Source organism: Rhea pennata, chromosome 11 (assembly GCF_028389875.1).
Source record: "Rhea pennata isolate bPtePen1 chromosome 11, bPtePen1.pri, whole genome shotgun sequence".
NCBI classification, from domain to species: domain Eukaryota; kingdom Metazoa; phylum Chordata; class Aves; order Rheiformes; family Rheidae; genus Rhea; species Rhea pennata.
Window position 1 is genome coordinate 3,338,380 of NC_084673.1, and position 24,415 is coordinate 3,362,794.

Below are 24,415 nucleotides of genomic sequence, written 5' to 3' on the forward strand. Positions count from 1 at the left end.
GGCGGCGGCGGCGGCTCCCCGGCGCTCCCGGCTCCCCGGGCGCGGCCCCGAGGAAGCGCGCACGGCGGGGCCCGGCCGAGGCGCCTCGGTGTCCTCGGGCCTCCGCGAGCGCGGGGAGGTGGAAACCGGCCGAGGAGCCTCCTCGGTGGCGACGCGTTGCGCCTCCCTTTCCAGGCTGAAGGAGACGGGGATGAGTAAGAGCAAGGACGATGCGCCGCACGAGCTGGAGAGCCAGTTCGTGCTGCGGCTGCCCCCGGTAAGAGCCCTCGCAGCGTGCGGCGGGCGTTGGGTGCCGGCCGTCGCGTCCCCGCGGCGGTTCCGCCTGCTCTGCTCAGCTCGGGGGACGCGGGGCTTGGGGAAGGGGCTAGCAGTGAAGTCAGCGGGGAATCCGCGCCCCCGGCAAGGCCGGGTGCTGTGGGCCCTGGGTAGTCCCGCTTGCTGCAAGTAGCCCTTCTTTTGAGCAGGTTTTCCACAGGCTTCTGTTGAGATGTTCTCCCGGAACGGAGCAGGATGCTCAGAGGGCAAAGTTACAGGATTAGGGAGGAAGTTCTTGCAAGGGTAGAGCTGTTACAAGTGATGGGTCGTCAGTTCCTCTGGCAACTAACTCGCTGTCAGTGCACTTTAATGCCTTTTAGCATGTGCTTAATCTGTAACCCTGTGTCCTGCTGAAACCACGTGAGCTTGGTGAGGGGAGCTTTAACTTCCCCTGGAACCATCATCCTCTGGATATCGCCGTCAAGCCAGTGTCAGCTCTATCACACTGTGGGATGTGAAGCATACTGGGAGTAGTGGAACTACAAGTTGAAGGCATGGTTTTGGGCAGAGGATACTGTTCTTGCACCTATTAGAATGGTTTTGCAGTAGTTTTTCTACCTTGTGATGACAGTGATGGTTAAAGCTGACTTTTCTTACCCTGTCCAGGAGTATGCATCTACCGTGCGAAGAGCAGTACAGTCTGGGAGTGTCAACTTGAAGGACAGGCTCACCATTGAGCTACACGGTGAGTGAGCAGGATCTGCTGTCTTTAGTCCTCCCCCTGAGGAAGGTTTTGTCGTAGGAGGCCTTTCCGACCCTGGGCTTCACAGTTAAGCCTTCAAGGCTCCTGTACGTATCGAGCAGAGCCCGCTGGGGAGAGCTGCACTTGGCATGCTGTGCCAGTACCTGCTTTGCTGGACAGCCTTGCTGGCAGAAACGCATCTGCCCTCCGATGAGGAACTGTCTGCACGCCTGGCCGCACAGGAGAATTGTGCTTTAGTAAAAGCTGCTTTAGCTCTAACCGACCTGGTTTTCACACCTGCTTTGCTGGGTCAGGATGGAAGAGCCTGCTTACCCTACACACTCCCAAACCCAGCCTGGCTTGACAGAAACTCCCAGCCGTGCTGAGCACCTGTCTTCACCCCCATGAGGCCACCGTGCCTTAGCGGCCCCCTCTTGGCCCAGTCTTGATGATTTCTGCAACCTCAGAAATGCGTATTTTCACCTCAGCTTCCTGCTGCCCATCAAAAAGGCTTGTGATTCTGAAGTGAAAATGTTAGTTCAGGTGAAACATCGGCTGTGTGGTGCTGCTCATTATCGCACTAAAAGGGATGGGATTGCTGGCCTAGAATCGGGCGAGGGGCAACAGGCACAGACTGAAACACAGGAAGTCCTACGTGAGCGTAAGGAAACGCTTGGTTGCTGTGAGGATGGTTGAACATTGGAGCAGATTGCTGAGGGAGGTTGTGGAGCATCCATCCTTGGAGGTATTCCAAAACCTGACTGGGCAGGATTCTGGGCAACCTGCTTGAGCAGGGGGCTGGGACCAGGTCGTCTCCAAAGGTGCCTTCCAACCCCAACTGTTCTGTGATCCAGTGAGTGATGGACTCCAAGAGAGAGTTTCCATGTCTGCCCTGGAATGAGAAGGCTCTTGTTCCATCTGTAGGGTGCAACCCACCAGTCTGCCCTCCTGTTCTGACTTGGGACCACATTACTAAGGGCATCTTAAAATTCCTGTGATTGCCCACAAGTGAAATTGCCCAGAACTGGGTTTTCCTATTTCCTACACGTGTTTTCCTGTGAAATTTCCTTCCTAGGAATATACTGCTCTGTTTAACTGCTTAGTGAGCCATCTGCAGCGCTAACTTCTCCTTTGGCTTCCTACAGCGGATGGGCGCCATGGGATTGTCCGTGTAGACCGAGTTCCGCTGGCAGCCAAGTTGGTGGATCTGCCCTGCATCATCGAGAGCTTAAAAACCATCGATAAGAAAACTTTCTATAAGACAGCGGATATCTGCCAGGTATGAGCCATCTTTCATTCCTGCCCCAACAGCCACTTTGCTGACCCCTCTCCAGGAAAATGTTGGTGTGCTTTTGCAGTCAGACGCCTGGTAAAACATGTCTAATTTCTGTATTCTCAGAATATGAGCTGTTTAAAATTCCCCACCTCTGGTGTTTCGGAATCTTCCCTTTTCTGAAGCATGAAATTTCACTGTCCTTAAGACAGCTTAACTGCAGCTGTGCTTAGTCATGAACAGAGCTGGCTGTAAAACATTGTTTTTCTCACCCCCTCGTGCCAGTGAATCCCTCTGGCTAACTACATGCAGTAAAAGTCACTATTCATTTTCCTGAAAAGCTTTCACATCCTTTTACCCTTCTGCTGCCATAACAAGCTTTGTTTTTTTGGGGGGCATTTCAGATGCTTGTTTGCACTGTGGATGGTGACCTCTATCCCCCTCTGGAAGAGCAAACTGTGAGCACTGACCCCAAGGCAAACAAGAAAAAGGACAAGGATAGGGAGAAGAAGTTCATCTGGAACCATGGCAGTGAGTAGAGGTTTTGCCCAGGCCCCCACCCCAGCATCCCCACAGCCGCTGTGTAGAGTGCTCACCACTGCCATGTGCTGGCAGTGCTGCTGCACCATTTTTAGTGCTCTCTTTGAGTCTGCCAGACCCAGCTCTCCCCTTAGACCATCTGCCTGACACAGAGAATCTGTTTCCTCTGTTACAGTTACTCTTCCCCTGAAAAACGTACGGAAGAGACGATTCCGGAAAACGGCTAAGAAGAAGGTAAGTTGTTTCTCCCTCAGATAAAATAAGCAGATAAAACAGCCAAGGGATAGAAAAGTGGTGGCATTAGAGCTCTAGCAATCTATCATCCAGAAAACATGGAGTTTCTTAATTTTGTTTTACACATTTCCTTGCCAGAGATGAGGGGGAAGGGAGACTAATACTTTTGAACAATTCCTTGGCTGCTTCCTCCATGTTTTCCAAGATGCCCCTGAGGTGGGAAAATTCTCTGGGCAGTGGATGTGTAGACTCCATTCCCATGGCTGCCTTGCCACAGTGCGTCTCTTCCTGCTCACAAAGAAGAAAGGAAGAGTCGCATGCAAATCAGACTTCGCTCATTGCTGCTTTCCCAGCTGAAGTCCTAACTATGTACGGCCTGATCACTTCCCCAGCAAGTAACACTACAAATAGAATAACTGTCATTTCAGTTGGGGGAGTGGGAACAGATGGAGCTCAGAGACTGTGTGTCTGTGCAAATACACAAGCCAGGAAAGGTGTTGGGGAGATGCAGCACCGTGAGGCTGGGAAGACTCAATCTTCTTGCTTTGCAGTTTCTTTCTGAGAACATGATGGAGTGATATTTTGCATGACATTTGGGAAACAAATCACTTTAGACATTCTTATAGCCCACAGAAAAGGTGTGGTGTCACTAATTAAGATCCCTGGCTAATTTAAAAGTGATAAATGAAACCTTCTTTTGATGGAGAAGTGAAGGACTTGAGTTGACTATCCATCAGTGAATTGCACCTTGAACACTTTAAGTATACACACAGAATGTCTGATTTCATAAGCAGTATTGATGGTTGTCAGAGCGAAAGAAAAGTGAGAATATGCAGCCCACCATGGAGCTCTGTACAGAAGAAGATAGAGTGCTTTCTAGAGATGCAAAAGTAACTTCTTGGATGGAGCACGAGTGAGCCAAGCAAAAAGAATAAAAGAGAGGCTCCAAACAGGGCTCTGTCCAGCAGTGGAGGCAAGGTGCTGACCAGTGTGCAGGAACCTGCACAAGGTATCTAACGGCATCTCTGTTGCCTTTCCCTTCTTTGGCCCAGTATATTGAGTCTCCTGATGTGGAAAAAGAGGTGAAGCGTCTCCTGAGCACCGATGCTGAGGCTGTCAGTGTCCGTATCCTTTCAGGAGGGAAAAAAACTCAAGCGAGGGAGGGGGCAGTAGGTGTGATCTGGAACTGTGGAAAGGAGAGACAACCGCAGCTTTGTGTGTGGATGCAAGAGGTTGGGAGATGAGCATGAGAGAGACACAGAAGTTAGAGCTTTGCCTTTCCCTTGTTCAAAGCATGTTGTTTCTCCATGGTGACCTTCCTTGGGGACTGTGCTCATACACTGAGCTGAACTTAAGTAACAGCAGAGGACAGACCTTCAAAGAACAAACACTGGAGTAGCTCTACCTGGGTATCCATGGCTGCAGTGCCAGAAGGGGCAGTGATCTGCAGATTTTAACTTTCTGTTGCTATGCTGTATCTTCCATGGTCGTCTTTTTCCCTTGACTCATTCTGTTCCTGCTGTCAGGCTGGGAAGTCATTGCTGAAGATGAAACTAAAGAAGTAGATAACCATGGCTCACTCACCAGCCTGGACATCTCCTCCCCAGGGATGTCTGGGCATAAACAAGGCCATGGCTCCTCAGGTACAGTGGGGAAGGCTGTTGTTTTCTTTCTAGCCATAAGGTAATCAGTTGGGCCCATTTTCCCTGGGATAAGCCCACATCAGAGATGTGGCAAACACATGTGAGGTGAGCGAGGGTCAGCCTGGGTGCAAGTAGAGGCCAGTGTGTCACAAGCTTGTAGTCTGCCGGAACAGGTGCCCACTTGGCATAGCAGTAGGTAACAGCTGTGAGGAAGACTGTGCACTGCAGTCGGTTTGGGTAGCAATGTCTGGAGGACGGTGGGCTGCGTAGAGACAGACACCATGTACTGGTGTTGCCACTGATAGGTGAAGGGTGCTGGGCCACCATCAGCTGTTTTCTTCTTTTCCTTTTGCACCACCTAGAACATGACGAACTGCGGGAGATATTTAATGACATCAGCAGCAGCAGTGAAGATGAGGATGAGAGGGATCATCATGATGATGAGGATCTGAACATCATGGACACAGAGGAGGACTTGGAGAGGCAGTTGCAGGACAAGCTGAACGAGTCTGATGGGCAGCAGCAGGAGAACGAGGGATCCAACCAGATAGGTGGGTCAGGTGGCAGAACGCAGCAGGGTTGCCGGTGAGCTGGGCAGGCTGCGCTGCCCAGCTCCACTGTTGCTGTGGGTCTGAGCTTGCTCTCTCTTCTAGTCATGGGGATCCAGAAACAGATCGACAACCTGAAGAGTAAACTCCAGGAGACCCAGGACAGGAGGAAGCGCCAGGAGGATCTCATCATGAAAGTAGAGAACCTGGCCCTCAAGGTGACAGCTCTTCTGGGGCTTCTTCTAGTTTTCTGTGTTCTGCTCAGCGCCAGCTTGGTGTATTAGACCCAGCAAACTGATTCAGCAATTGCCCTGGAAAAGCCAGGGGTGTTTGCATGCTGAAATAAAAATAGCTGCGGTATGGCCATGCACTCCAGCTTTCCGCACAGAGGCAAGGCAATCCATGAAACTGTGCGGGAGATAAGGTGGCTGGCAGTCAGCACAGTTTGGGACTTGTTGCACCACTCAACACATTATGCCAGCAGCTGTTAAGCTGAGAGCTCATTGGTAACTGTGGTTTGGTGTGTTTGTTTCTGCAGACCCGTCTCCAAGCCGTGCTGGATGAGTTCAAGCAGCAGGAAGAGCGAGAGAAGCAGCAGGTGAGAACGCTCCCACAACAGAGTGGGAGGTGCTGGGTACGAGGCTCTGTTCAAAGGCACAGTTCTAGGCTTGGCCTCTCACACGGTTTCCTAAATTTTGTACCACATCACCCGCTTTTGAACTCCAGCGCTACAAGCCACGCTGGGCTGAACCTCATCCATAGCTCTGTGGAGGTTTCTAAAACACCAACAGCTGTAGGAAAGAGAGCTGATTGCAGCCTTTCCTCTGGAGGAGCAGCGAGCACATCTAGTTGTAAATCCAAGATCGCTAGGATTGCTCTCTGGGATAAAGCATGACACCAGGACCCCGTAGGGTAGAAGCTGGGGGCGCCCAGCGGAGCTCCTGTCTGGTGAACTCTTCTGCAGTTTCAGTCAGGTGCTGAGGCAAGGGGTTGCCCACTTCCCTTCGCAGGTTCCTCTCTTGCCCTGCTTCATGCTGTTCTGCCCCAGCAGTGGCTGCAAGGCCGTTCTGCGCCAGTCTGGTTCTCCAGAGCAGGCCCTGCTGCACCAGCCCAGCTTCCTGTGGTGTGCGAGCAAGGCAGTCACTAGTGTAGGTGGACGGTCCACACAAGCATGAAGGTTTGGACTTGAGGGGCAAGGAGTCCCGCCGTGCCTTACTCTGACACCTCACTCCCTCTTCCCAGATGACCTCTCTGCAGGAGCAGCTGGAATCTCTCATGGAGAAGTGAGGAGCAGTCTGGGCCAGAACAGCAGGTCTTTGTACTTCCAAGCAGGCCTGCTGCTGCGCTGGAAGCGTCCTTCATCCTCTGTGCTGAGGTCTATTCTAGTCCTACACCTCTGCTGCTAGATGTGGTTCTGGGCAGTGCTAGAGGTGCGGTGTCCAGAGCTGCTCTCATTTACCTTGTTTTGTGTTCAGCTGATGGTGCTAAAGGAAAGACTTAGGCTGTGCCTGTAAGAGCAGCAGAAACACGGTGGGTTACTGTAAAGATAGAAGACCAATCTCCCAAAGGGGTTTAGTTCCTGTTGGGCCTGTGCAATACAGCTTTCTGCATCTCATTGACTGTGGGAATTGGGCTCTGGCCTGGTGGGAGCTTGTTTCCATGTTTGGGGAATGTTTGTGTCTGCAAACTGGACTCAGTAAAGCATCATTTACAACCCTGTCCTGCTCCTTCACGTTCTGCAGGAGGCAGGCGCATAGTGGCTCTGGGCAGCTTGTGCCTGACCGTACCGAGCCCCTGGCTGGGGCTTGCACCACAGTTGCTGGGCTCCTGCCAGGGAAAGGCTCCTCGGGTAGTTGCGTCAAAGGGCGACTGCATGCGAAGGGGACCACACGAGCTCTCGGTCTGCCGAAGGAATGAAGTCCTCCTGATTAGGGAGCTTCTTTAATTCCTCACAGACTAGGCAGGCAAATCCCAGATTAACCTGGCAGGGTGGGAAGAGGATTAGAGAAGCGGTTCCAGGCAGCAGCTGGCGGAAGGCAACGGAGGGTATCGGGGGCTTCAGCGAGGGAGGGCCACGGCGTGACAGCTCACCTTGCAGCCATAGGGGGAGAGGAGGAAGAGGGTTCTTCATACTGCCCCAACAGCGGGAGCACCCAGCTCCCCACACAGTAAGCGAAAGGCCAGCGGCAGCTCCCGGAGGTGGCACATGTGGCCAGTCAAGAAAGGGAGATGCCCTGAGGCAGAGGCTCAGCGCGTGTGACCTGCGCCTGGGGGTGGCAGGAGCTGGCCATGGAGGAAATCTACCTGCTGAACGTGGAAGGCGTCAAGAAGAAGATTTTACACGGAGGCCGAGGGGAGCTGCCCAAGTTCCAAGATGGGAGCAAGGTAAACGGGTTCTTGCCTCAAAGCCCAGAAAGAAACGGGGAAGGTTGGACACCTTCATTCCTGCTTGTGACCTGAGGGTTGGGTTCCCAGCGGCTGTACCCTGCTCATGAGCTGAGCTCCAGGCTTGTGGTGCTGGGAGACCCCGTGCAAGGTGGGTGCACTTGCTGCTACCTGCCTTCTCCCTGCGAGGGATGTGGAGCTCGGCGGCCACGGCACGTTGCTGGAGATCTGCCTGCCTTTCCTGACGCACATCAAGCAGGAGCAGAGGTGCCAACAGGGAGCATCGGAGGGTTTCCAAGACCACTAGCCCTTGGGTGCAGCCAGCTGTATGTGGGCACCATGAGGCCCTGGCTGTGTGAGCGCTCTCGGAGCTGCGTTATGGAGGTATCTGATGAGAGCACCCAGATACAGCCCCGGCAGGCGTTAAGACGCTCCATCGTCTGCTTTCTGTCTGAAGCAAGCTGGTAGCAGGCACAATCGCCACGCTGTAGATGGAGAGCTGCCAGTCAAACCCGTGCTCGGCTGGGAAGAGGCTTGTCCTAATGCCTGGGCACCCGGCAGAGCGGGGCCGGGGATGGTGTGGGGCTGGGAGGGTGCTTGCTGCAGCGCCAAACCCGGTGGCACTGTGCTTTTTCCGGGGCAGATCACCTTCCACTTCCAGACGCTGAAGGACGACTTTGAGCGGACAGTGATTGATGACAGCCGGGAGGCCGGCATCCCCATGGAGCTCATCGTGGGCAAGATGTTCAAGCTGGAGATCTGGGAGACGCTGCTCAGCTCCATGCGGGCCGGGGAGGTGGCTGAGTTCTGGTGCGACACCATCGTGAGTGCAGGGCTTAGGGGTGCCCAACCTGGAGGGGGAATCTCCCCCTTTCCAGGGAGCGGGACCACGCGCCCCAAAGGAGGAGCTGCAGGGTGTCCAAGCCTCGGCCACCGCCACGGTCTACCCCAGGGACGGGGGGCTCGCCGCGTGGCTGAGCAGAGCATCCTCTTTGCAGCACACGGGCATGTACGCCCTGGTCTCCAAGGGCATGCGGCGGATCGCCGAGGGCCGCGACCCCCTGGAAGGGCAGAAGCACCGCTGCGGCATGGGCAACATGTTCGACTACCACAGCACGGGCTACGCCGACCTGGACGAGCTGCAGCGGACGCCGCAGCCCCTCATCTTCATCATGGAGCTGTTCCGGGTAAGGCGGGAGGTGCAGGGCTGGCCGCGAGCTGGCACGGCGCAGCCCGGAGTGGCCGGCTCAGCCCCGCTGCCGCGCAGGTGGAGGAGCCCTCGGCGTACAAGCGTGACACCTGGGCCATGAACAAGGAGGAGAAGCTGGCGGCGGTGCCCGTGCTGCACAGCGAGGGCAACCGCCTCGTCCTCCGCAAGGAGTTTCGGCAGGCGGCCGAGAAGTACCAGGAGGCCGTCATCTGCCTGAGGAACCTGCAGGCCAAGGTGAGCAGCACCCAGCCGTGGACGCCAACCCGGGGCTGTGGTGGGACCCGTCCAGCCAGCAGCCACCCGGCCGCCTTCCCTAGCAAGGCCGGGCAGCCTGGCTCTGCCCCGTGCCCAGGTTTCCTCGGCAAAGCGGCCACCGCGGGGCCCTGCTCGCCTGCCCCGGCGGTGGCCACGGCCACGTCCCACCCGCCACCGCTCTCTGGGCAGGAGAAGCCGTGGGAGGACGCCTGGCTGAAGCTGGAGAACCTGGTCACGCCGCTGGTGCTCAACTACTGCCAGTGCCAGCTGGAGCTGGGCGAGTACTACGAGGTGCTGGAGCACACGACGGAGCTGCTCCAGAAGCACAACGGTACTCGCGGCCTGGCCCCACCGTGCCCACGGCCCCGGGGACCTGCCCCCACGGGGCCCGTGTCCTCCGGCTGCTTCTGCCTGTGATGCTGCTCACCCCGTGTCCCTGGGTCCCACCTCGACTCCCATGTGCCCTGGTTCCCCCTGCCCTTGAGGGTCCTGGTGTCCCTCTCCCCATCCCCTTACCCCATGGGGGTGCTGGTGTCCCCATGCCCATGGGGGTGCTGGTGTCCCCCTTCCCATGCCCATGGGGGTGCTGGTGTCCCCATGCGGGGTGCTAGTGTCCCCATCCCCTTACCCCACGCGGGTGCTGGTGTCCCCATGCCCACGGGGGTGCCGGTGTCCCCGTCCCCTCACCCCACGCGGGTGCTGGTGTCCCCATGCCCACGGGGGTGCCGGTGTCCCCGTCCCCTTGCCCACGGCGGCCCCTCTGCTCCGCGTCCCGTGGCGGCTCCCGCCCCGGGGCCGCGGGACCCCAGCCGCGCGTCGCCCCCGCCGCAGGCAACGCCAAGGCCTATTTCAAGCGGGCGAAGGCCCACGCGGCCGTGTGGAACGAGCGGGAGGCGCGGGAGGACTTCGCGCGGGCCGCCCACCTCGACCCCGCCGTGGCGGCCGCCGTGAAGAAGGAGCTGAAGCTGCTGGGCGAGAGGATGAGGAAGAAGCACGTGGAGGAGCGGAAGCGCTACCAGGGGCTCTTCGAGGCGGGGGCCGGGCGCGGGCCGAGGCCGCGGGGGCGGCCGGGCGCCGGCGGGGCGCAGCCGGGGGAGGCGGCAGGGGCCGAGGGAGGTGATGGCGGGGCTGAGCCGGGGAGCTGCGGGGCGGGGATGGGGCCGGAGCGGGCGGGGGAGAGCGCGGCCCCGGAGCTGGGAGACGGGGAGCACCGAGGGCCGGAGGCGGCTGGGCTCGGAGGGGCTCCAGTGGAGGCCGGACTTGGAGGGGCTCCGGAGGCAGCCAGGCTCAGGAGGGCTCCAGTGGAGGCTGGGTTCAGGGAGGCTCCAGAAGAGGCTGGGCTCGGAGGGGCTCTGGAGGAGGCCAGACTTGGGGGGGCTCCAGTGGAGGCCACTGGGCTCGGAGGGCCTCCAGAGGAGACCGGGCTCAGGGGAGCTCCAGAGACAGTTGGACTTGGAGGTACGCTGGAGGAGGCTGGACGTGGAGGGGCTCAGGAGGCAGCTGGGCTCAGAGAGACTCCAGAAGAGGCCGGGCTCAAAGGGGCTCCGGAGGAGGCTGTTGAGCTTCAAGGGGCTCTGGAGGAGGCCAGACTTGGGGGGGCTCCAGAGGAGACCAGGCTCGGAGGAGCTCCAGAGACAGTTGGACTTGGAGGTGCGCTGGAGGAAGCTGGATGTGGAGGGGCTCAGGAGGCAGCCGGGCTCAGAGAGACTCCAGAAGAGGCCGGGCTCAAAGGGGCTCCGGAGGAGGCTGTTGAGCTTCAAGGGGCTCTGGAGGAGGCCAGACTTGGGGAGCCCCAAGCGGAGGCCGGGTTCAGAGGGGCTCCAGAGGCGGCTGGGTTTGGAGGGGCTCCGGAGGAGACCGGGCTCGGAGGAGCTCCAGAGACAGTTGGACTTGGAGGCGCGCTGGAGGAGGCTGGATGTGGAGGGGCTCAGGAGGCAGCAAGGCTTGGAGGGGCTCCAGAGGAGGCTGGGTTTGGGGGGGCTCCAGAGGAGACCAGGCTCAGAAGGGCTCCGGAGGCAGTTGGACTTAGAGGGGCGCTGGAGGAGGCTAGATGTGAAGGGGCTCCGGAGGAGGCCATTGGGCTTGGAGGGGCTCCGGAGGCAGCCGGGCTCAGGAGAGCCCCAGTGGAGGCCAGGTTCAGAGGGGCTCCAGAGGAGGCCGCTGGGCTCGGAGGGGCTCCTGAGCAGGGCGACTGCAGGGCCGAGGGCGGCTCCGCTGCGGCAGAGCCAGGCCGAGCCCCAGGACCGGGGATCCCCAGCAGGGAGCTGGGGCAGGAGGACGGAGGCGGCATCAAGGGTGCTGCGGAGCTGGAGCCGGGGGCAGAAAGCGCCGCGGGGGAGCTGAAAGAGGGGAGAGGCTGGGGCAGCGCCAGCGAAGGCAAAACCCCCCCCGAGCCCACGGTCACCGCGGTGGCCGCGCTCCAGGCTGGGCCCCCTGGGGCGGAAGAGCCCCTGGTCTGCCCCGAAGCGGCCGGGGAGGGGGCCGGGGTCCCCCCCGGGGATGAAGGGCAGCGCCGGGGGCTCGGGGCCGGTGCATCGGGGCACAGCCTCCCCTAAGGCGGGGGGGGCACTGGGCCGGCTGCCCGGGCCAGACTGCCGGCCCCAGCGCCGCGCCGAGAAATAAAAGCTGTTTGCTTTTATGCAAGCTTTGTTTATTATGTGCGCTGGATTTGTTCCTGGCCGTGCCCGGCCTCTCCGCTCGCAGCCACACGCCTCCTGCCCGGCCCTGGCGGCTGCGGCCCAGCGGGCTCTGCCCTGGGGAGAGGGATTTAAAGGAGAGGCTGGATTTGACCCTCGTTTAAAGTCTCGAATCTTTGCCGCAGGCCTGTCAGGCCTTTGCTCAGCACCATCCCCCCCCCTCCTCCTTTGGTGGGTTCAGCACCAAAGCCCTGCAGGCAGTGGGGCTGGGCTGCGGCCCCCCCCGCAGCAGGGGGGGGGGGAGGGCCATGAGCCCCCTGCCCCGGGCCAGTGCCTTGCTGTGTCCCAGAGCTGCGGGGAGCGGAGGCAGCACCGGGGGCAAAAGCACCCAGCGAGCCCATGGGAGGGGCAGCAGAGCTGCTGCTCTCCCCGCAGGAGCGGGCAGCGCGGCGGCACGGCGCTCGGGGATGTCCTCATCCCGCCGGGAAAGCAGCACAGAAAGAAGAGCCCAAGGCACCAAGCTCGGTCTCAGTATAAATACAAATTTATTCTCTTTCCAGAGCAGAGATGGAGAGAAGCAGTGAGGACAGCAGCACCACGGTACATGGTTACCAGCGCGTTAGCCAGTCCGCTCCCCTCCCCGCCGCAGCCCAGCACCCGAACGCAGCCCGAGACCCCCCGCACCCAGCAGCTCCCCCCGGGCTCCCGGGGGTGCTGCTGCCCCCCCCCCCCCCACGCTGAGGCCCTGCACCTGGCACTGGGGACCCCCACGTTTGCCCTAAGTCTGACTTTCTCCAGGCCTCAGCCCAGTGCAGCTGTACACAAGCACCCACGGGCCTGGAGCACGCGGGGCGCTGCGGCGAGCCGCCCGCCACGGCCACCGCCTCCGACACCCCGCGCGCTCCAGCCGCTCGCCACACACACCGGCGAGGACGGCGAGCCACGCTGCTACCGCCACAGGCATCCCGGAGCCTGACCCGTGTGCTGCCTCCTCCTCCTCCTCCTCCACGACTTGGGCTCAGAGCAAGGTGCCCTGCTGCACCTCCCTGCAACGATGCCAAGCGCAGAGCACGCAGACCCCTGCGCCCAGTGTGCTGCCTTGCTCCAACCCGCCCCGAGCAGCTCCCCATCGCACCCCGGCACAACCAGCAACAACAGCCTGTTCCTGCCCCCGCAGCAAGCACCCTCCGGGCAGGACGCTGGCACCCACGCAGCCTGCCCTGCTGTGCCCCGAGGGCTCCGGCGGCTCGCCCCTCCGCAGCCCCGGGGCCACCCCAGCCCCGTGCTGGGCACCCTACAGCACCTAACTCGACAGCTTTCTCGACATAACACAGCCCTAGACAGCAACCTCGGGGAGCCTTCGGCTCCAGGAGCCACTGGCACCAAGCAGCCCCGCAGAACAGCCTCCTCTGCCTCCCCTCGAGGGGACGCGCCTGCTTCTAGCCTCCAGCCCCTCAGCCCAGCTCCCTCCTCCAGGGCAGCACGGAGGCGCCGGGCCCGTCCCGACCGCATCCTGCGTCGCAGCCCGACATCGCGGCAGCACCGGGGCCGAGGCACCGAGCCCGGGGGAGCAGCGCACACAGAGCCTGGCGCTGGCCCGCACGGGCTACGGCTGCAGAAGCCCGCTCCCCACCGCGGGAAGAGGGGCTCCGAGTCGCACGGAGCAGGCAGGACAAGCTCTCTGCGCACAGCTCCCCCCAAAAAACCAGGCGGGCCTGACCGCCCGCTGCTGGCCTGGCCCTCGGCTGAGCTCCTCTCACAGCATCCCTGCTCCGAGGCAGCGCAGGGAGCAGGGAGGGGGCTGGTCCTCGCAGGAGCACATGGCTGGACTGAAACAGTCAAGTGCAACTGCCACTTAACAAGGTATTAGAATTTAATGGAGTGAGTCCATGAGAATATTTAAGTACAGAATATATATATATATATATATTATATAGAAATATATGCAAATTAAATGGTAAGGCTCCGTTATAAAGCTCCTCCCACAATAAGGCTACTAGCTGGGCTGAAGCTCTAACATGGACTCCTCCCTACCCCGCAGCCCTCACAAACTCTCCCCGCCAGACGGTACGTGCCCAGGTAGCCGCGAAGCCCTGAGCAGTGGGGAGTTCAGTCTGTGAAGCTGGTAGCTGGATGCTGTTAAGAAGAGTTTAAAGACTGGGTGGCTGGCTGGTGGCTGCAGGAGCATTACGAGGTGCCCATGAACCTGGGTGACACTGGGCAGAACCAGAGAGGAGCAGAATGCTGAGCTCTTTGTCCTCTAAGGGCTGCGGCCAAAGGTGGCAGCCCATGAGTGCTGAGGGAGACACGTAGCTTTCATGGCTTCAACTCTTTCTTCTCAGCCTTTCTGTGCAGTCCAGTGAGTCCAAGCCTGGATGCTATGGCTGAGCGACTGAGCTAGACCCCAGAGGAGCCCACAGTCCTGCTCCCACGTGGCCCATGTTCCCCTGAGATCTTCTGGAGCTGGCAAGTATGGTTCATGACCGGCTCAGGGCGCTCCCGAGGGAGTCCAAGTGAGGCCTGCCGCAGGGGAAGCATGGCAGTTAAGAGGAAGGGGAGGAAAGCAGCCAGGTAGCTGGTTAGAGAAAGCCTCTGGCTCACAGAAGGTGTTAGATAAGGGAGGTCATACCTGAAAGAGAAATGGAGAGGTCAGGAGAATGACACTTGGAGCCACCTGGTTAGAATAGGCACGTTAAGGGATGGCAGAAAGTAGGTGAGGATGTATAGGCAGGGGAAACTTTGCCACCGTGTCAGTGCTGACACCAAGCAACGTCTCCCTCCTTCACGCACACAGGCAGCCTGGGTGAGGGAGGGTGTCAAGCAGAGAGCTGCAGAGCTCTGCCCCTTGGGTGAGAAAAGGGCCAGGCAGAAAGTGAAAGCAGGGGCCACTGGTGCCAACGTCAACCCCCACGCAGGAAGCAGGAGGCTGTTCACACGAGCACCCCCGTCACATTTCTGCTGGGAAGAGCCATCCGTGAGCGGCTAGGAGAGCTTGCACCATTTCTTCAGTTTTGCCAGGTAACCGGTGCCTCCATCCTTCCAGGCAGGGATGAGACAGGGTGGTTTGAGGTGATCACTGCAAGCTCTGTGCCGTCAGGTCTGCCTGTCTTCATGGGGAGGAGCCCATGGGCATGCAGGGCCCTGAGCAGGATGCTTGTGGCTCGTCTGGTACGATCCAGCTGGTCATCACCCTCAGTAGCTCTGATCTTGCAGGTGGGAGAACCTCTCATCCTCTCTGCACCCAGGCCGCACATCAGTCCCAGCAGTGTAGTGACAATGTAGCTCTTGGCTGCAGGTGCTGCAGGGGACCAGCTGTCACAGGGAGGGTGGGATCGGGCAGAGCTCCATGGAGATGGAAACCTCATCTGAGGGAACAGTAAGAAGCCAGAGAGGGGGACTTCACTCGAGTACCTCGAGAGTTGGGGAAGGCGCTCCGCAGCTTCTCCATGATATCCTCCAGGCACACACTGACATCCTGCGTTTTGGCCTCCACCTCATCTGCAGCAGGAAGAGAGGACAGAGCTGAGGTTAGCAGGCTCTCTGAGCATGCAGAGCTGCCTGCAAGCTGGTGTCTCTGTGGGGTGCTCAGGTGGCAACTTCCCCTGGAGCAGTCAGACTGAGGTAGCATCGCTGAGAGGTCAGCTCCAACCCTCACCTGCAGCTTCAGTGTCAGGGGTGTTGTGCTCCCGCTCCTTCACTTGGCTGTCCTCAGACTGGTGTGGAGATGAAGCCAAGGAAGAAGCTGCTGAACCATTGCCATCTGACTCTGTTGGAGGCTGGAAAGAGAAGGGGGTTGTCACAGTCCTCTGTCCTTGTCCTGCCCCTTCTGACCATCCCTTTCTGCTACTGCCTCAGCTCTGACATGGAAAAGCCCACCCCAAGGATGTGCTCTGCCCCAGTCCTTGCTCTGTGGGTACCTGTAGCAGCAGCTCTCTCAGCCGGTGCAGCTGGGACTCCAGTTGCTTGTTGTGGTCCTCCAGGATCTGCATACGGGTCTCCAGACGGCTCTTGTGCTGCCGAAGAATTCGTGCTTCTGCTAGGAGCTCGTCATTATGCGGGTCCTGCACTGATTCAGGGGAGCCCGCAGCCAAGGTTGGAGACTCCACTGCCTCATCATGCTGCCATTTCAAACGCCTCAGCTCTCCCTGGAGAATCCTGCAAGATACCTCGAATCAGTGCTATCATCCCCTTTGCACAGGCTGCTGGAACCACCCAATGGCTGTGCACTGAGAACAGCCAGTGACTCCAAGACAAAACATCCCAGGGGACTTTACGTTGATGTGTGGGAGGACCTCCACCCTCCTGGACTCTGTCCTGCACTGTAGGGTGGCCTGCCTGCAGCTCTGTCCCATTAGGACAGTATAAGACATACAAAGTACTCACTAAGGGATTGGGAACAAGGGCAAGGATAGCACAGCAGTAACCTCTTGAGCTGAGCTGTGCTGCTCAGAGCCTCACCTCACACAGTCCACAGCAGCACTGCCACTGCTCATGAGGGAGCCCAGGGGTTCAAGAGATGGAAATACCCTGGGTTCGGTTCAGCCCGCTTTGGGTTTAAGAGGGGAACACATTCTGGGAAAGAAACAGGAACATTTCTGGGGACAGAGCCTTCTCCCTTCCTTAGAGAGCGTGCCCTCACTGAGCCTCATGCTCTCACAAAGGTTTATTAGGGTTCAGCGTAGATATCCTCCAAACCAATCCCACTCATCTCTTCCCATCTGTGTCTCTGGCCCTGTCAGCCATTCCACAGCTCCACTTGGAGCTCTGCCCCTTTTGGCTAAGTCAGAGTCTCTCCAGCTCCTTTCCCTTAGGCCCAAGACCCCACTTTGAGAGTTGCCCATGTCCCTACCTGTTTTCATCCTCTAAGTGGGCCAGGATTCGCTCCAGCTCCCCCTTGTCTTCTGTGTTGAGGCTGCCTGGGGCCTGCTGGCTGCTCCCAGGTTCTCTGTCAGTGATGGGGCTGGAATGGCGCAGCAGGTACTGGTCCTCATCCCTGTTACAGCAGGTGGAGGAAACATATTAGTGAGGAATATTGTTCTCGGGGGCAAGCTAGCTCTTGGGGAAGAGCAGCCCAGAAGCAGGTGGTTTTGTGTAGGAATTCATTCTGACTGCTCCAGGTATAGAGCTCAGAAGTAGCTCAGCATCCCTGGGTAGCTGGGTGTGCCCAGGAGCCTCAGACACAAGTGGCTGAGATGGGAAGTATTGCTGTGCCCTGGGCAGGTGGGGACAGAGCCACAGGAGTCTTGGCTAAGCAGGCACTGCAGAGCAGGGGAAAGAGGCAGGACTCACAGGCTATCATCAGGGGACAGGCTGTCATTAAAGAAGGAACAGTTCTGGCTTTCCATCTCTGCAAGCCTGGAGAAAATAAAAACAGGTTAAGACACATTCAGAGACACCATAAATATCCACTCAATTCACAAGGCAGCCCCTGCAAGGGCCCTCTCTGGTAGAGGTATCCCACCCGGCTTGCACTAGTCTGACCCTCTTTACAGATTCTTACAGAGTTTTGTCTTTTCAGAAAACAAAAAATGCTGCTGATCCAGGGCAGCAGTCTGAGGGACAAAGGGCTGCCAGGCAGCTGCTTGGCCTCCTCTTGCATACCCAAGGGAACGAGGTAAAAGCATGAAACTGTCACTACCTATGTCCTGGCCTGGGATACAAGCTCCTTGCCTGCATCAGGTCTCTCCCCTGTCTGAGTCTGTGGTGAGGACGGAGGTGTTACAAATTACAAACAGCAACAGTGGAGATCTTGCAAGTCACACTGGCAACCACATGGGAAAGTCTAAACTATTATGAGAGAATCCTTCCCAGGATGAACTTCTGGCTGGGCCAGTAGAACATGACAGTAAGTGGAGGCTGTTCTGCCACTAAGACAAAGAAAAATCAAGACCTGCTGTGAGAGCATCGGCCATGTCCCAGGCTACAGCAAAGCGGTGCATGCAGGAGGGAGTAGACAAGTTCGTCCAGCTCTGCAGCTGGGGCACCTCCCTCCTCCCAGTGACACTGCAGCCCCAAGCTGCTGGAGCCAGCCTGTGCCTGCTGCATAGCGCACGGGGAAGCACGGCAGGGGCTGCCTGCAGTGGTGAGATCACTGTGCATCTGCCCCAAAGCCTCCCTGCACCCCTTGGAGCCAGGCTCCACAGCAGTGCGACAGCAGTGCCTAGTGATGATACCTGCTTGCAAAGTGTTCAATCCGGGAGTGGGTGTCGGCGTGTGGTAGCATCGGGGATGAGGCTGGTCTGGAAGAGATGCACACGGGTCAGCATTCCTCACTCAAAGGCTTTGCACTCCTCACTTAAAGCTAGGGGTTGGAGGGGCTGCCCTGGTCCCATCTGGGCAGAGGAGAGCCAGAGCAGTCTAGAGAGGGAGACTGAAACTTCTGCTCCTCCAAGACAGGGATGCTGTATCAGCCCCCAGGGCAAGCTACCCTCTCTGGCCCTCCCCACTGGAGCCCTGTCTTGCTGCTGAGATGCTGCTTCCTCCTGTGGAGCCCACGCATCACACAGGCATGGCACAGGACCCAGCCAACACTCACGTCTCAGAGAAGTCTGCCTCAAGCACGGACTGGACAGGCAGGTATCCTCTCTGTGGGTGCTTGCTAAAGTACTGCTTGGATCGAAACTTGTTCTTCAGCGTTGTGGCAAAGTCCCTCATGTTCTCACTGGATGTAGTCTGCAGAGAGACGGATGTACTGAGGCCACAGTCAACAAAAAGGAAGAGATCATGTCCCACCATCCACAGAAAAATCTCTTGAGCTGGTTGCAAGCTTAACAGAAAAGAGGCAGTTTCTGCAAGCAGACACAATCAGGAGGCAAGGTGAGCACACGGCTGCTCATTCAGCCCCACATGGTGCCTGGTGTGAGCCAAGTTGAGCACTTGGGTGATCCGGGCATCCTGTTCACCATGAGCGCAAAAGCAATTTCCATCATGCAAAGAGGATCAAAAAGTACAAGGGAGACACTTCTCTGGCTGCAGCAGCCTAAGCACTGCAAGGCTGGAGGTGTCTGACAAGGGCCCTGCTCAGAGTCAAGACCATCCTGGGCGAACCCAGCTCCTTACCGGGGTGTAGTACTCCATGATGGGGTAGTGCAGCTTGTTGCCCTTGCTGGCTCGCCCCGTGAGGAAGCAGGTCTGGCAAATATCCACATTGAACTGCTTCAGGCTCCGATACCTGGAAAGATGGATAAGCCATTGGGAGGCAATGAGAGTCAGCAAAGATGCATCATTTCAGAGCCCAAGGAGAAATCAGCACACAATGCAGAGGTGGCTTATGGGCGCTATCATACTCCACTGAACCCACAGAGCTGACTGCTGAAGAGCGTTAGGCTCCTTCCCTTCTCCCAGTACCACCAAGAGAGCTGGTCTGACCTGCCTGAAACACTGCTGCTCCAGAGATCTAGGTTACTCCAACTGCATGGTGCAAACATTGTTCCCCTTCCAGGCCAGGGCAAGAGGCCCTTACAGATAGCAGTCAGGTTTCAGGTTTTGGGACAGTCTGCTCCCAGTCAGGGGGACATTACCAGCCACACTATTCTGACAGGACCAGATCACGCTCTGCAGCCTCATTCACACCCACCACTCAGGCCAGCCCCTCTATGGACCCAGAAGCAGACCCCAAAGTGGTAGCAAGATACTCAGTACCTGTCTTTGTGCCCACTTCAGGTCTTGCAGCTCCCCACTGCCTCCAAAGGAAGAGAGCTACATTCATCCCAGCTCCCACCAGACACCATGCACCCCCCTTGGGAATATGGGGCCATGGTCCCATATTACATCCCTTACCTGAAGCCCTTGATGGGACACTGCCGGCAGACAGAACACTTGGTCTGGTGCTTCACTTGCTCGGCCATGGTCACTCGGTGCAGCACAGCCAGCCATACCATGGACTGTGGCTCCAGGTTGGCCCACTCCAGGAACTGGGATGCCTCAATGGCAGCTTTCCCATTGCTCTGGGTAGGGGAGAGCGAGAGTGCTGCTCAGAGACGGACTCCAGCTCCAAAAGGCTTCTAACTCGTCATCATCTCCAAGAGCTTCTCCCTCAACTCAGCTACTGTGAGGGGATGGCACAGGCCACGGGCATGTTACTCACGAAGCGGAAGCAGCTGCGGATGCTGGGCTCCACGTTGCTGCCCCCAAATGCTGCCACCTCCCCCAGCTGGCGTGGGACCTGGATGGCCTCATGGAGCAGGACGCCAAGGTGCCGTTGGTCACACAGTCCCCCAGGGTTTGCCACTTGGCTGAAGAGATCTTCCAGCCAGATGGACATGGAGATATCCGCATTAGAGACCCACTTGATACCATGATAGACAGGGCAGGACATGGGCATGGGAGAGAGCTGCATAGGTCAGATCAGGGGCCAGCTGCCTGTCTCCAAGTAGGGATCTTAAGCAAATGCTTAGGGCAGTGGGAAAGAAACTGAGCTACGATTAAACAACCTTTACCAGTATCCCTCTAGCTCCCAACAATCAGAAGTTTAGAGTGTAGTTGGGACAGAGGTTACATTTACATGACTTCTTTAATAACCTTGGCTGGCCTGTTCTCTGTGAACCAGTCTGAGCCCTTTATTACACCCCTCAGCACTTCGGGCCTCCACAGTGTCCTACAGCAGTGAATCCCATGGTTAAACACGGTGAGGAAAGGTGCTTCCTTTAATTTGTCTGAAACCTGCTGCCCAGCCACATGCCCCCAGGTTTTTCCTTATGCAAAGCGCTGAATAACTGTTGTCTATTTTCCTTCTCTGCAATGTTCCTTATAGTGCCATGCAAGCAAGATCACTGCAGCACCAGTCAATGTGCAAAAACACCTTCTAAATTAGGCGGCGTAGGCTTGGGAAGGGAGGGAGGGGTGACGATGCAAGCAGATTAGTCACCGCATGAAAGCTGCTTCTCTGCTCTTTCTGGGCAAAGAAGGTTTAAGCCAGAAAACCTTTCACTCCTGCTTCCTAGGTTACTTCAAGGAGCCCACAGTGGACCTAGGGGAAGGAGATGAGGGGACTCACACTGGAACTTCTCCTTGACCTCCGTCCCGCACAGACATGCAATGCCAGTCTTGAAGGAGAGGGCCCTCATCTTCCCACTGCGACCACTGCAAGGCGAGATATTGCTTGGGTTTGCAAGTTGTTTTGGGGGCTGGGAGATCAGCAAGGCATGCCTGCAGCAGCCAGCCCTGCCCCTAGCAGCCAGGGCCTCTTTGCAACACCGTCAGCTGGCAGGGCAGCACTGAGGTTTCCCCCCCAGGCAGGGCAGCCCAGATCAGTTCCAGGGAGATGGGAAGTGCAAAGGGACTGGTACCTGTCAAAGACATTCAGCAGCCAGTTAAGGCTCATGTCCACGCAGAGAGGCACGTTGACCAGGATGCCCCGCTCCTCCTCCAGCCTCTCATAGAGGGCAGTCAGGCAGTGGATGACTTCCACCACATCCATCGCCCGGTCGCTGGGTTGCAGGTCATGCTCATTGAAGATTTCCAAGGCTGTGGCCAGGGTCACCATGTCCACTGAGCAGAAAGAAGAGAGGGATCAGAGATGGAGAGGAAAAGCAGAAGAGGTGAGAACTGAGAGGCAGAGATTCAGCCCTGACCTGAGCTGAGGCAGTCTAAGTCCCAGCGCAGTAGGGAAAGCATATGTACGGGATGCTGGGAGAACAGGCACTGCTCCCAGAATTAGTCCCCCACTTGTACATTCCACCTGAAAATACCCATGTCACCACCTGGATGTGACTTGAAGCCACCTTTCTGTGCAACTGTCCTTCCTTGTCACCATGGCCAAAATCAGAGCCACAAAAATACTATCCACAAAAAGTTCCACCTCCCATCTCGGACTGTGCAGAGACACAGAGGCCTGGACCCAGCCTCTGCACACGCTAAGTCCCTGTGGAGTCACTGTGGAAGTGAGGACCCCAGATTCACACACTAGTGAACATAATTCCCGCTCACCCTCACACCTACGCTGCCCATGAGCGGGTATGGCTCTGCAGTGTTCCCCACCGCTGCTTTTCCATGTGGCAGACTCACACCTCCCACCACAGTTGAACCTCCCATCACAGGGAAGCTGCCTTGGCAGCCTCCTTGCCCTTCTCAAGTACATCTTAAATGCAAAGCACTTACTCATGTTCCTTCACATTGTTTCTGAGCTGGGGAAGAGGGACCAGGACAGTACATGAGACCCAAGACATGGGCAACCAGAAGCCTGCAAGTGGCCTAGAAAGGAGCTCCATTTTGTTCTCTGTCTCTTTTCTAGTCGTTTCTAAGGTTGTTTCTCTGACCAGCACTACGGCAGAGATCTTTGCAAAGCATCCATAGCTAATTGTTCTTTCCTCCCACGTGCACAATATCAGCACCAAATTTCCCCAGGTGTGTGACAGCCTGGTCACAAAACTCTGCAGCCAGGGCCCAACTTTGCTGAGTACTGAACCTCCCCCCTTCACCTCACTCATCACCTTCTTCCTGACTTCTCACAAGTCAAGCAGCAACGGTCCTCCTGGAACCCCATGCCAACTGATGGCTTCTCCTCCCCATTGAGCCAGGAGGGAACTCTCCCTCTCATCCTGTGGCTAAGTTTGATATAGTCTTAGATGAAAGGCCTTTTCAAAAGCTGTATGGGCAATCAAATGACATGTATCTATTAGATCCCCACCTGTCTGCTCAGTTACTCCCCCAGAGAGCACTCATCAAATTCTGTGGATCAGCTTCCCCTCTGAGAGCCATGCATCATGTTGAACTCTTAATGCATCATATTCACATGCCTATTAATCTTACTTTTTAATTAAAGTTTTACCAACAATGCAAAAGCTAGGCTTATTTGGTTCCCTTCCTCCTCATTAAGTAATCGAGTCCTATTTGCCCCCACCAGTCCTCTGCAAGCAAAGCTGGTTTCTGCTCTTGGTTACATTCAGTGCTTCTTTAGGCTCCCTTAGAGCTCCTGGGTGAGCCCCTGCCTGATCCCAGAGATTTGTTACTCTGTGTTTCACCATTTTGTTCTCAAATCCCTTCTGCTAATACCTGCCCTCGAGGCAGTTCTACCCCAAACCCTGCAAAGGAAAGCTCTGACACAGAAACCTTGCCAGGGAATTTGCTTAGTTTTTCAGCTACAGTCTCATCTTCCTGGAGCTTCTTGCCTTGGCCACCTGTTCTCTGGCAGGCTCCTGCCTTTGATGTGCTGGTAAAAGTTTGTATTATTTTAATGCCTCTATAAAGGGAAATCCAGGATGAGGGAAATGTCTCCCACACTCACATCGCAGGGCTTTCTGCACTCGTCGCAGTTTCATGGCTGTCCGATATGCTGAAAACTTGATGTTGTTCAAATCCGCTGCCAAAACACAGAAACAAAAATAAACCACAGTTCAGTATCTTTATCTCCAGGGCAGGAAATGGCAGTTGCTGCTCCCAGACACTGGCCCCACCAGCACAAGCACAAGCCTGAGTGTGTGCAGGAGGAAGAGGGGCACAGTCTGGCAGGGTGTCAGACCCCATTGCACTGGGAGGCTGAGCATGGAGAGCCCCTGCACAAGAGGGGAGAGCAAATGGGCTCAGGAGACCTTGTACAGCACCTCACACAGAGGAAAGGCAGGTGCCATTCAAGCAATTTCGTGGCAGCTTCCTTACCTAGTGTTTGGTATAACTCTGTCATCTTCGGGTGGTCCCAGCATGTTGTCTGGGCCTGATGGCTGGAGAGAAAACAGAAAGGGATCAAGAATCAGGCTGGGGGTTAAGCAGAGAGACAGCGGACCTGGGCAGCTGGTCTCCTGTTGTGTGTACTCCCCAGCCATAGCAGAGCAGAGGATGCCCACAGGGCTCTGTCCTCTGCCTGCAGCCAGCCCTCCCTGCCTTGGGGAACCAAGGCATGGTGTGCCCCTCTCATCTGGGGCATCTCAGCAGGCAGGGAAAGCCTGGCCCTGCCGGGTTGGGAGCGACACACTTTGTACCTCCCCAGAGGTCAGTGCTCAAACCAGTCTGCTAGTCCTCCACCCGCCAGATCAGTCCACAATTCCTGCTTCTGCCAGGCCACAGAAAATCACAGGCAACAGATGAGCTGCCTTTGGGAGAGCACTCACTTGATGTAGTATGGCACTTTATTGGGGGAAATGGCTCGCTCCCAAGGGACTTGAACAGAGGCTGCAAGGGGAGACATACAGATGTTAGATGAACACCAGATGCTCCTTCATGTTGATGCTGTCAACTCAAATTCTGCATATCAGCTGAAGGATCTCAGGCAGATGAGGACTCATCCTACAACTGTACTGGTTTTCTGCAACCTTATCTTCATTATCTAGAGGACGGAAGCCCTTTTATGACCCTCAGTTATTTCTGCTTGTCACAGGCAGTTTATCAATTCTGTCATCTGAAAACTCTGGCCTTGTTTTTAGATAGAAGCACTTGATTTACAAAGGAACCAGGGCCAACAAACCCCATCGACCTCCAGAAACCCTGCGGGGACTGGCATTTCTGAGGATGGACCCCAGTCTCTGCAGCATGAATCTGCTGCATGTCGCTCGCGGGTCTGAGAGCCTCCAGCCAGCAGTGGCTTGGCTCTGTAGGAATGGCATCCCTCTGCCTTGCCAGGGGAATGAAAGCCTCCTGAACACGCACATTCTTGGCCCCTGAATGACTAACAGACACAGGGAACTGCCTTTTTTTGCCCTCTGTTGTCTTACCCACACAATGTCCAAGACTGGTATGGTCCCACTGTCACCTGGGAGCTGTT

General features: G+C 57.1%; 3 protein-coding genes across 7 annotated transcripts in view; 2 read left to right on the plus strand and 1 right to left on the minus strand.

Annotated features, from left to right (window-relative positions):
• Nucleotides 1-20: 20 nt before the first annotated feature.
• Nucleotides 21-6,952, plus strand: TAF7L (TATA-box binding protein associated factor 7 like). Its single transcript, XM_062584863.1, has 11 exons — nucleotides 21-256; nucleotides 922-1,000; nucleotides 2,143-2,276; nucleotides 2,675-2,801; nucleotides 2,986-3,044; nucleotides 4,097-4,169; nucleotides 4,571-4,687; nucleotides 5,050-5,238; nucleotides 5,341-5,453; nucleotides 5,774-5,833; nucleotides 6,478-6,952. The coding sequence occupies exons 1-11, from the start codon at nucleotides 191-193 to the stop codon at nucleotides 6,520-6,522; spliced, it is 1,062 nt and encodes a 353-aa protein (XP_062440847.1). The 5' UTR covers nucleotides 21-190; the 3' UTR covers nucleotides 6,523-6,952.
• Nucleotides 6,953-7,008: 56 nt separating this feature from the next.
• LOC134145401 (aryl-hydrocarbon-interacting protein-like 1) lies at nucleotides 7,009-10,115 on the plus strand. Of its 2 annotated transcripts, XM_062584865.1 has the most exons (6): nucleotides 7,009-7,620; nucleotides 8,264-8,443; nucleotides 8,619-8,807; nucleotides 8,888-9,064; nucleotides 9,275-9,376; nucleotides 9,917-10,115. In XM_062584865.1, the coding sequence occupies exons 1-6, from the start codon at nucleotides 7,525-7,527 to the stop codon at nucleotides 10,034-10,036; spliced, it is 864 nt and encodes a 287-aa protein (XP_062440849.1). In that variant the 5' UTR covers nucleotides 7,009-7,524; the 3' UTR covers nucleotides 10,037-10,115. The 2 variants fall into 2 exon arrangements, with proteins under 2 accessions (XP_062440849.1, XP_062440848.1); XM_062584864.1 differs by lacking the exon at nucleotides 9,917-10,115 and having other exon boundaries at nucleotides 9,275-9,820.
• Nucleotides 10,116-13,576: 3,461 nt separating this feature from the next.
• Nucleotides 13,577-24,415, minus strand: part of DRP2 (dystrophin related protein 2) — a 32,526-nt gene continuing 21,687 nt past the window's right edge. For all 4 annotated transcript variants that reach the window (XM_062584336.1, XM_062584337.1, XM_062584338.1 and 1 more), the window contains 15 exons: nucleotides 23,766-23,826; nucleotides 23,317-23,378; nucleotides 22,946-23,020; nucleotides 21,009-21,210; nucleotides 20,717-20,802; nucleotides 19,808-19,965; nucleotides 19,501-19,667; nucleotides 18,781-18,892; nucleotides 18,257-18,393; nucleotides 17,895-17,960; nucleotides 17,011-17,076; nucleotides 16,571-16,714; nucleotides 15,639-15,876; nucleotides 15,377-15,497; nucleotides 13,577-15,219 (listed from right to left, as the gene is read on the minus strand). In XM_062584336.1, the coding sequence (XP_062440320.1) occupies nucleotides 15,083-15,219; nucleotides 15,377-15,497; nucleotides 15,639-15,876; nucleotides 16,571-16,714; nucleotides 17,011-17,076; nucleotides 17,895-17,960; nucleotides 18,257-18,393; nucleotides 18,781-18,892; nucleotides 19,501-19,667; nucleotides 19,808-19,965; nucleotides 20,717-20,802; nucleotides 21,009-21,210; nucleotides 22,946-23,020; nucleotides 23,317-23,378; nucleotides 23,766-23,826 (1,832 nt within the window). In that variant the 3' untranslated portion in view covers nucleotides 13,577-15,082. The remainder of the gene's footprint in view (nucleotides 15,220-15,376; nucleotides 15,498-15,638; nucleotides 15,877-16,570; nucleotides 16,715-17,010; nucleotides 17,077-17,894; nucleotides 17,961-18,256; nucleotides 18,394-18,780; nucleotides 18,893-19,500; nucleotides 19,668-19,807; nucleotides 19,966-20,716; nucleotides 20,803-21,008; nucleotides 21,211-22,945; nucleotides 23,021-23,316; nucleotides 23,379-23,765; nucleotides 23,827-24,415) is intronic.

Coding starts and splice junctions, on each gene's coding strand:
- TAF7L (XM_062584863.1), top strand. CDS start 191: ATGAGTAAGAGCAAGGACGATGCGCCGCACGAGCTGGAGAGCCAGTTC. Junction 2,802..2,985: donor GTTCATCTGGAACCATGGCA/GTGAGTAGAGGT, acceptor CCTCTGTTACAG/TTACTCTTCCCCTGAAAAAC. Junction 5,454..5,773: donor TAGAGAACCTGGCCCTCAAG/GTGACAGCTCTT, acceptor TTGTTTCTGCAG/ACCCGTCTCCAAGCCGTGCT.
- LOC134145401 (XM_062584864.1), top strand. CDS start 7,525: ATGGAGGAAATCTACCTGCTGAACGTGGAAGGCGTCAAGAAGAAGATT. Junction 8,444..8,618: donor AGTTCTGGTGCGACACCATC/GTGAGTGCAGGG, acceptor TCCTCTTTGCAG/CACACGGGCATGTACGCCCT. Junction 8,808..8,887: donor TCATCATGGAGCTGTTCCGG/GTAAGGCGGGAG, acceptor GCTGCCGCGCAG/GTGGAGGAGCCCTCGGCGTA.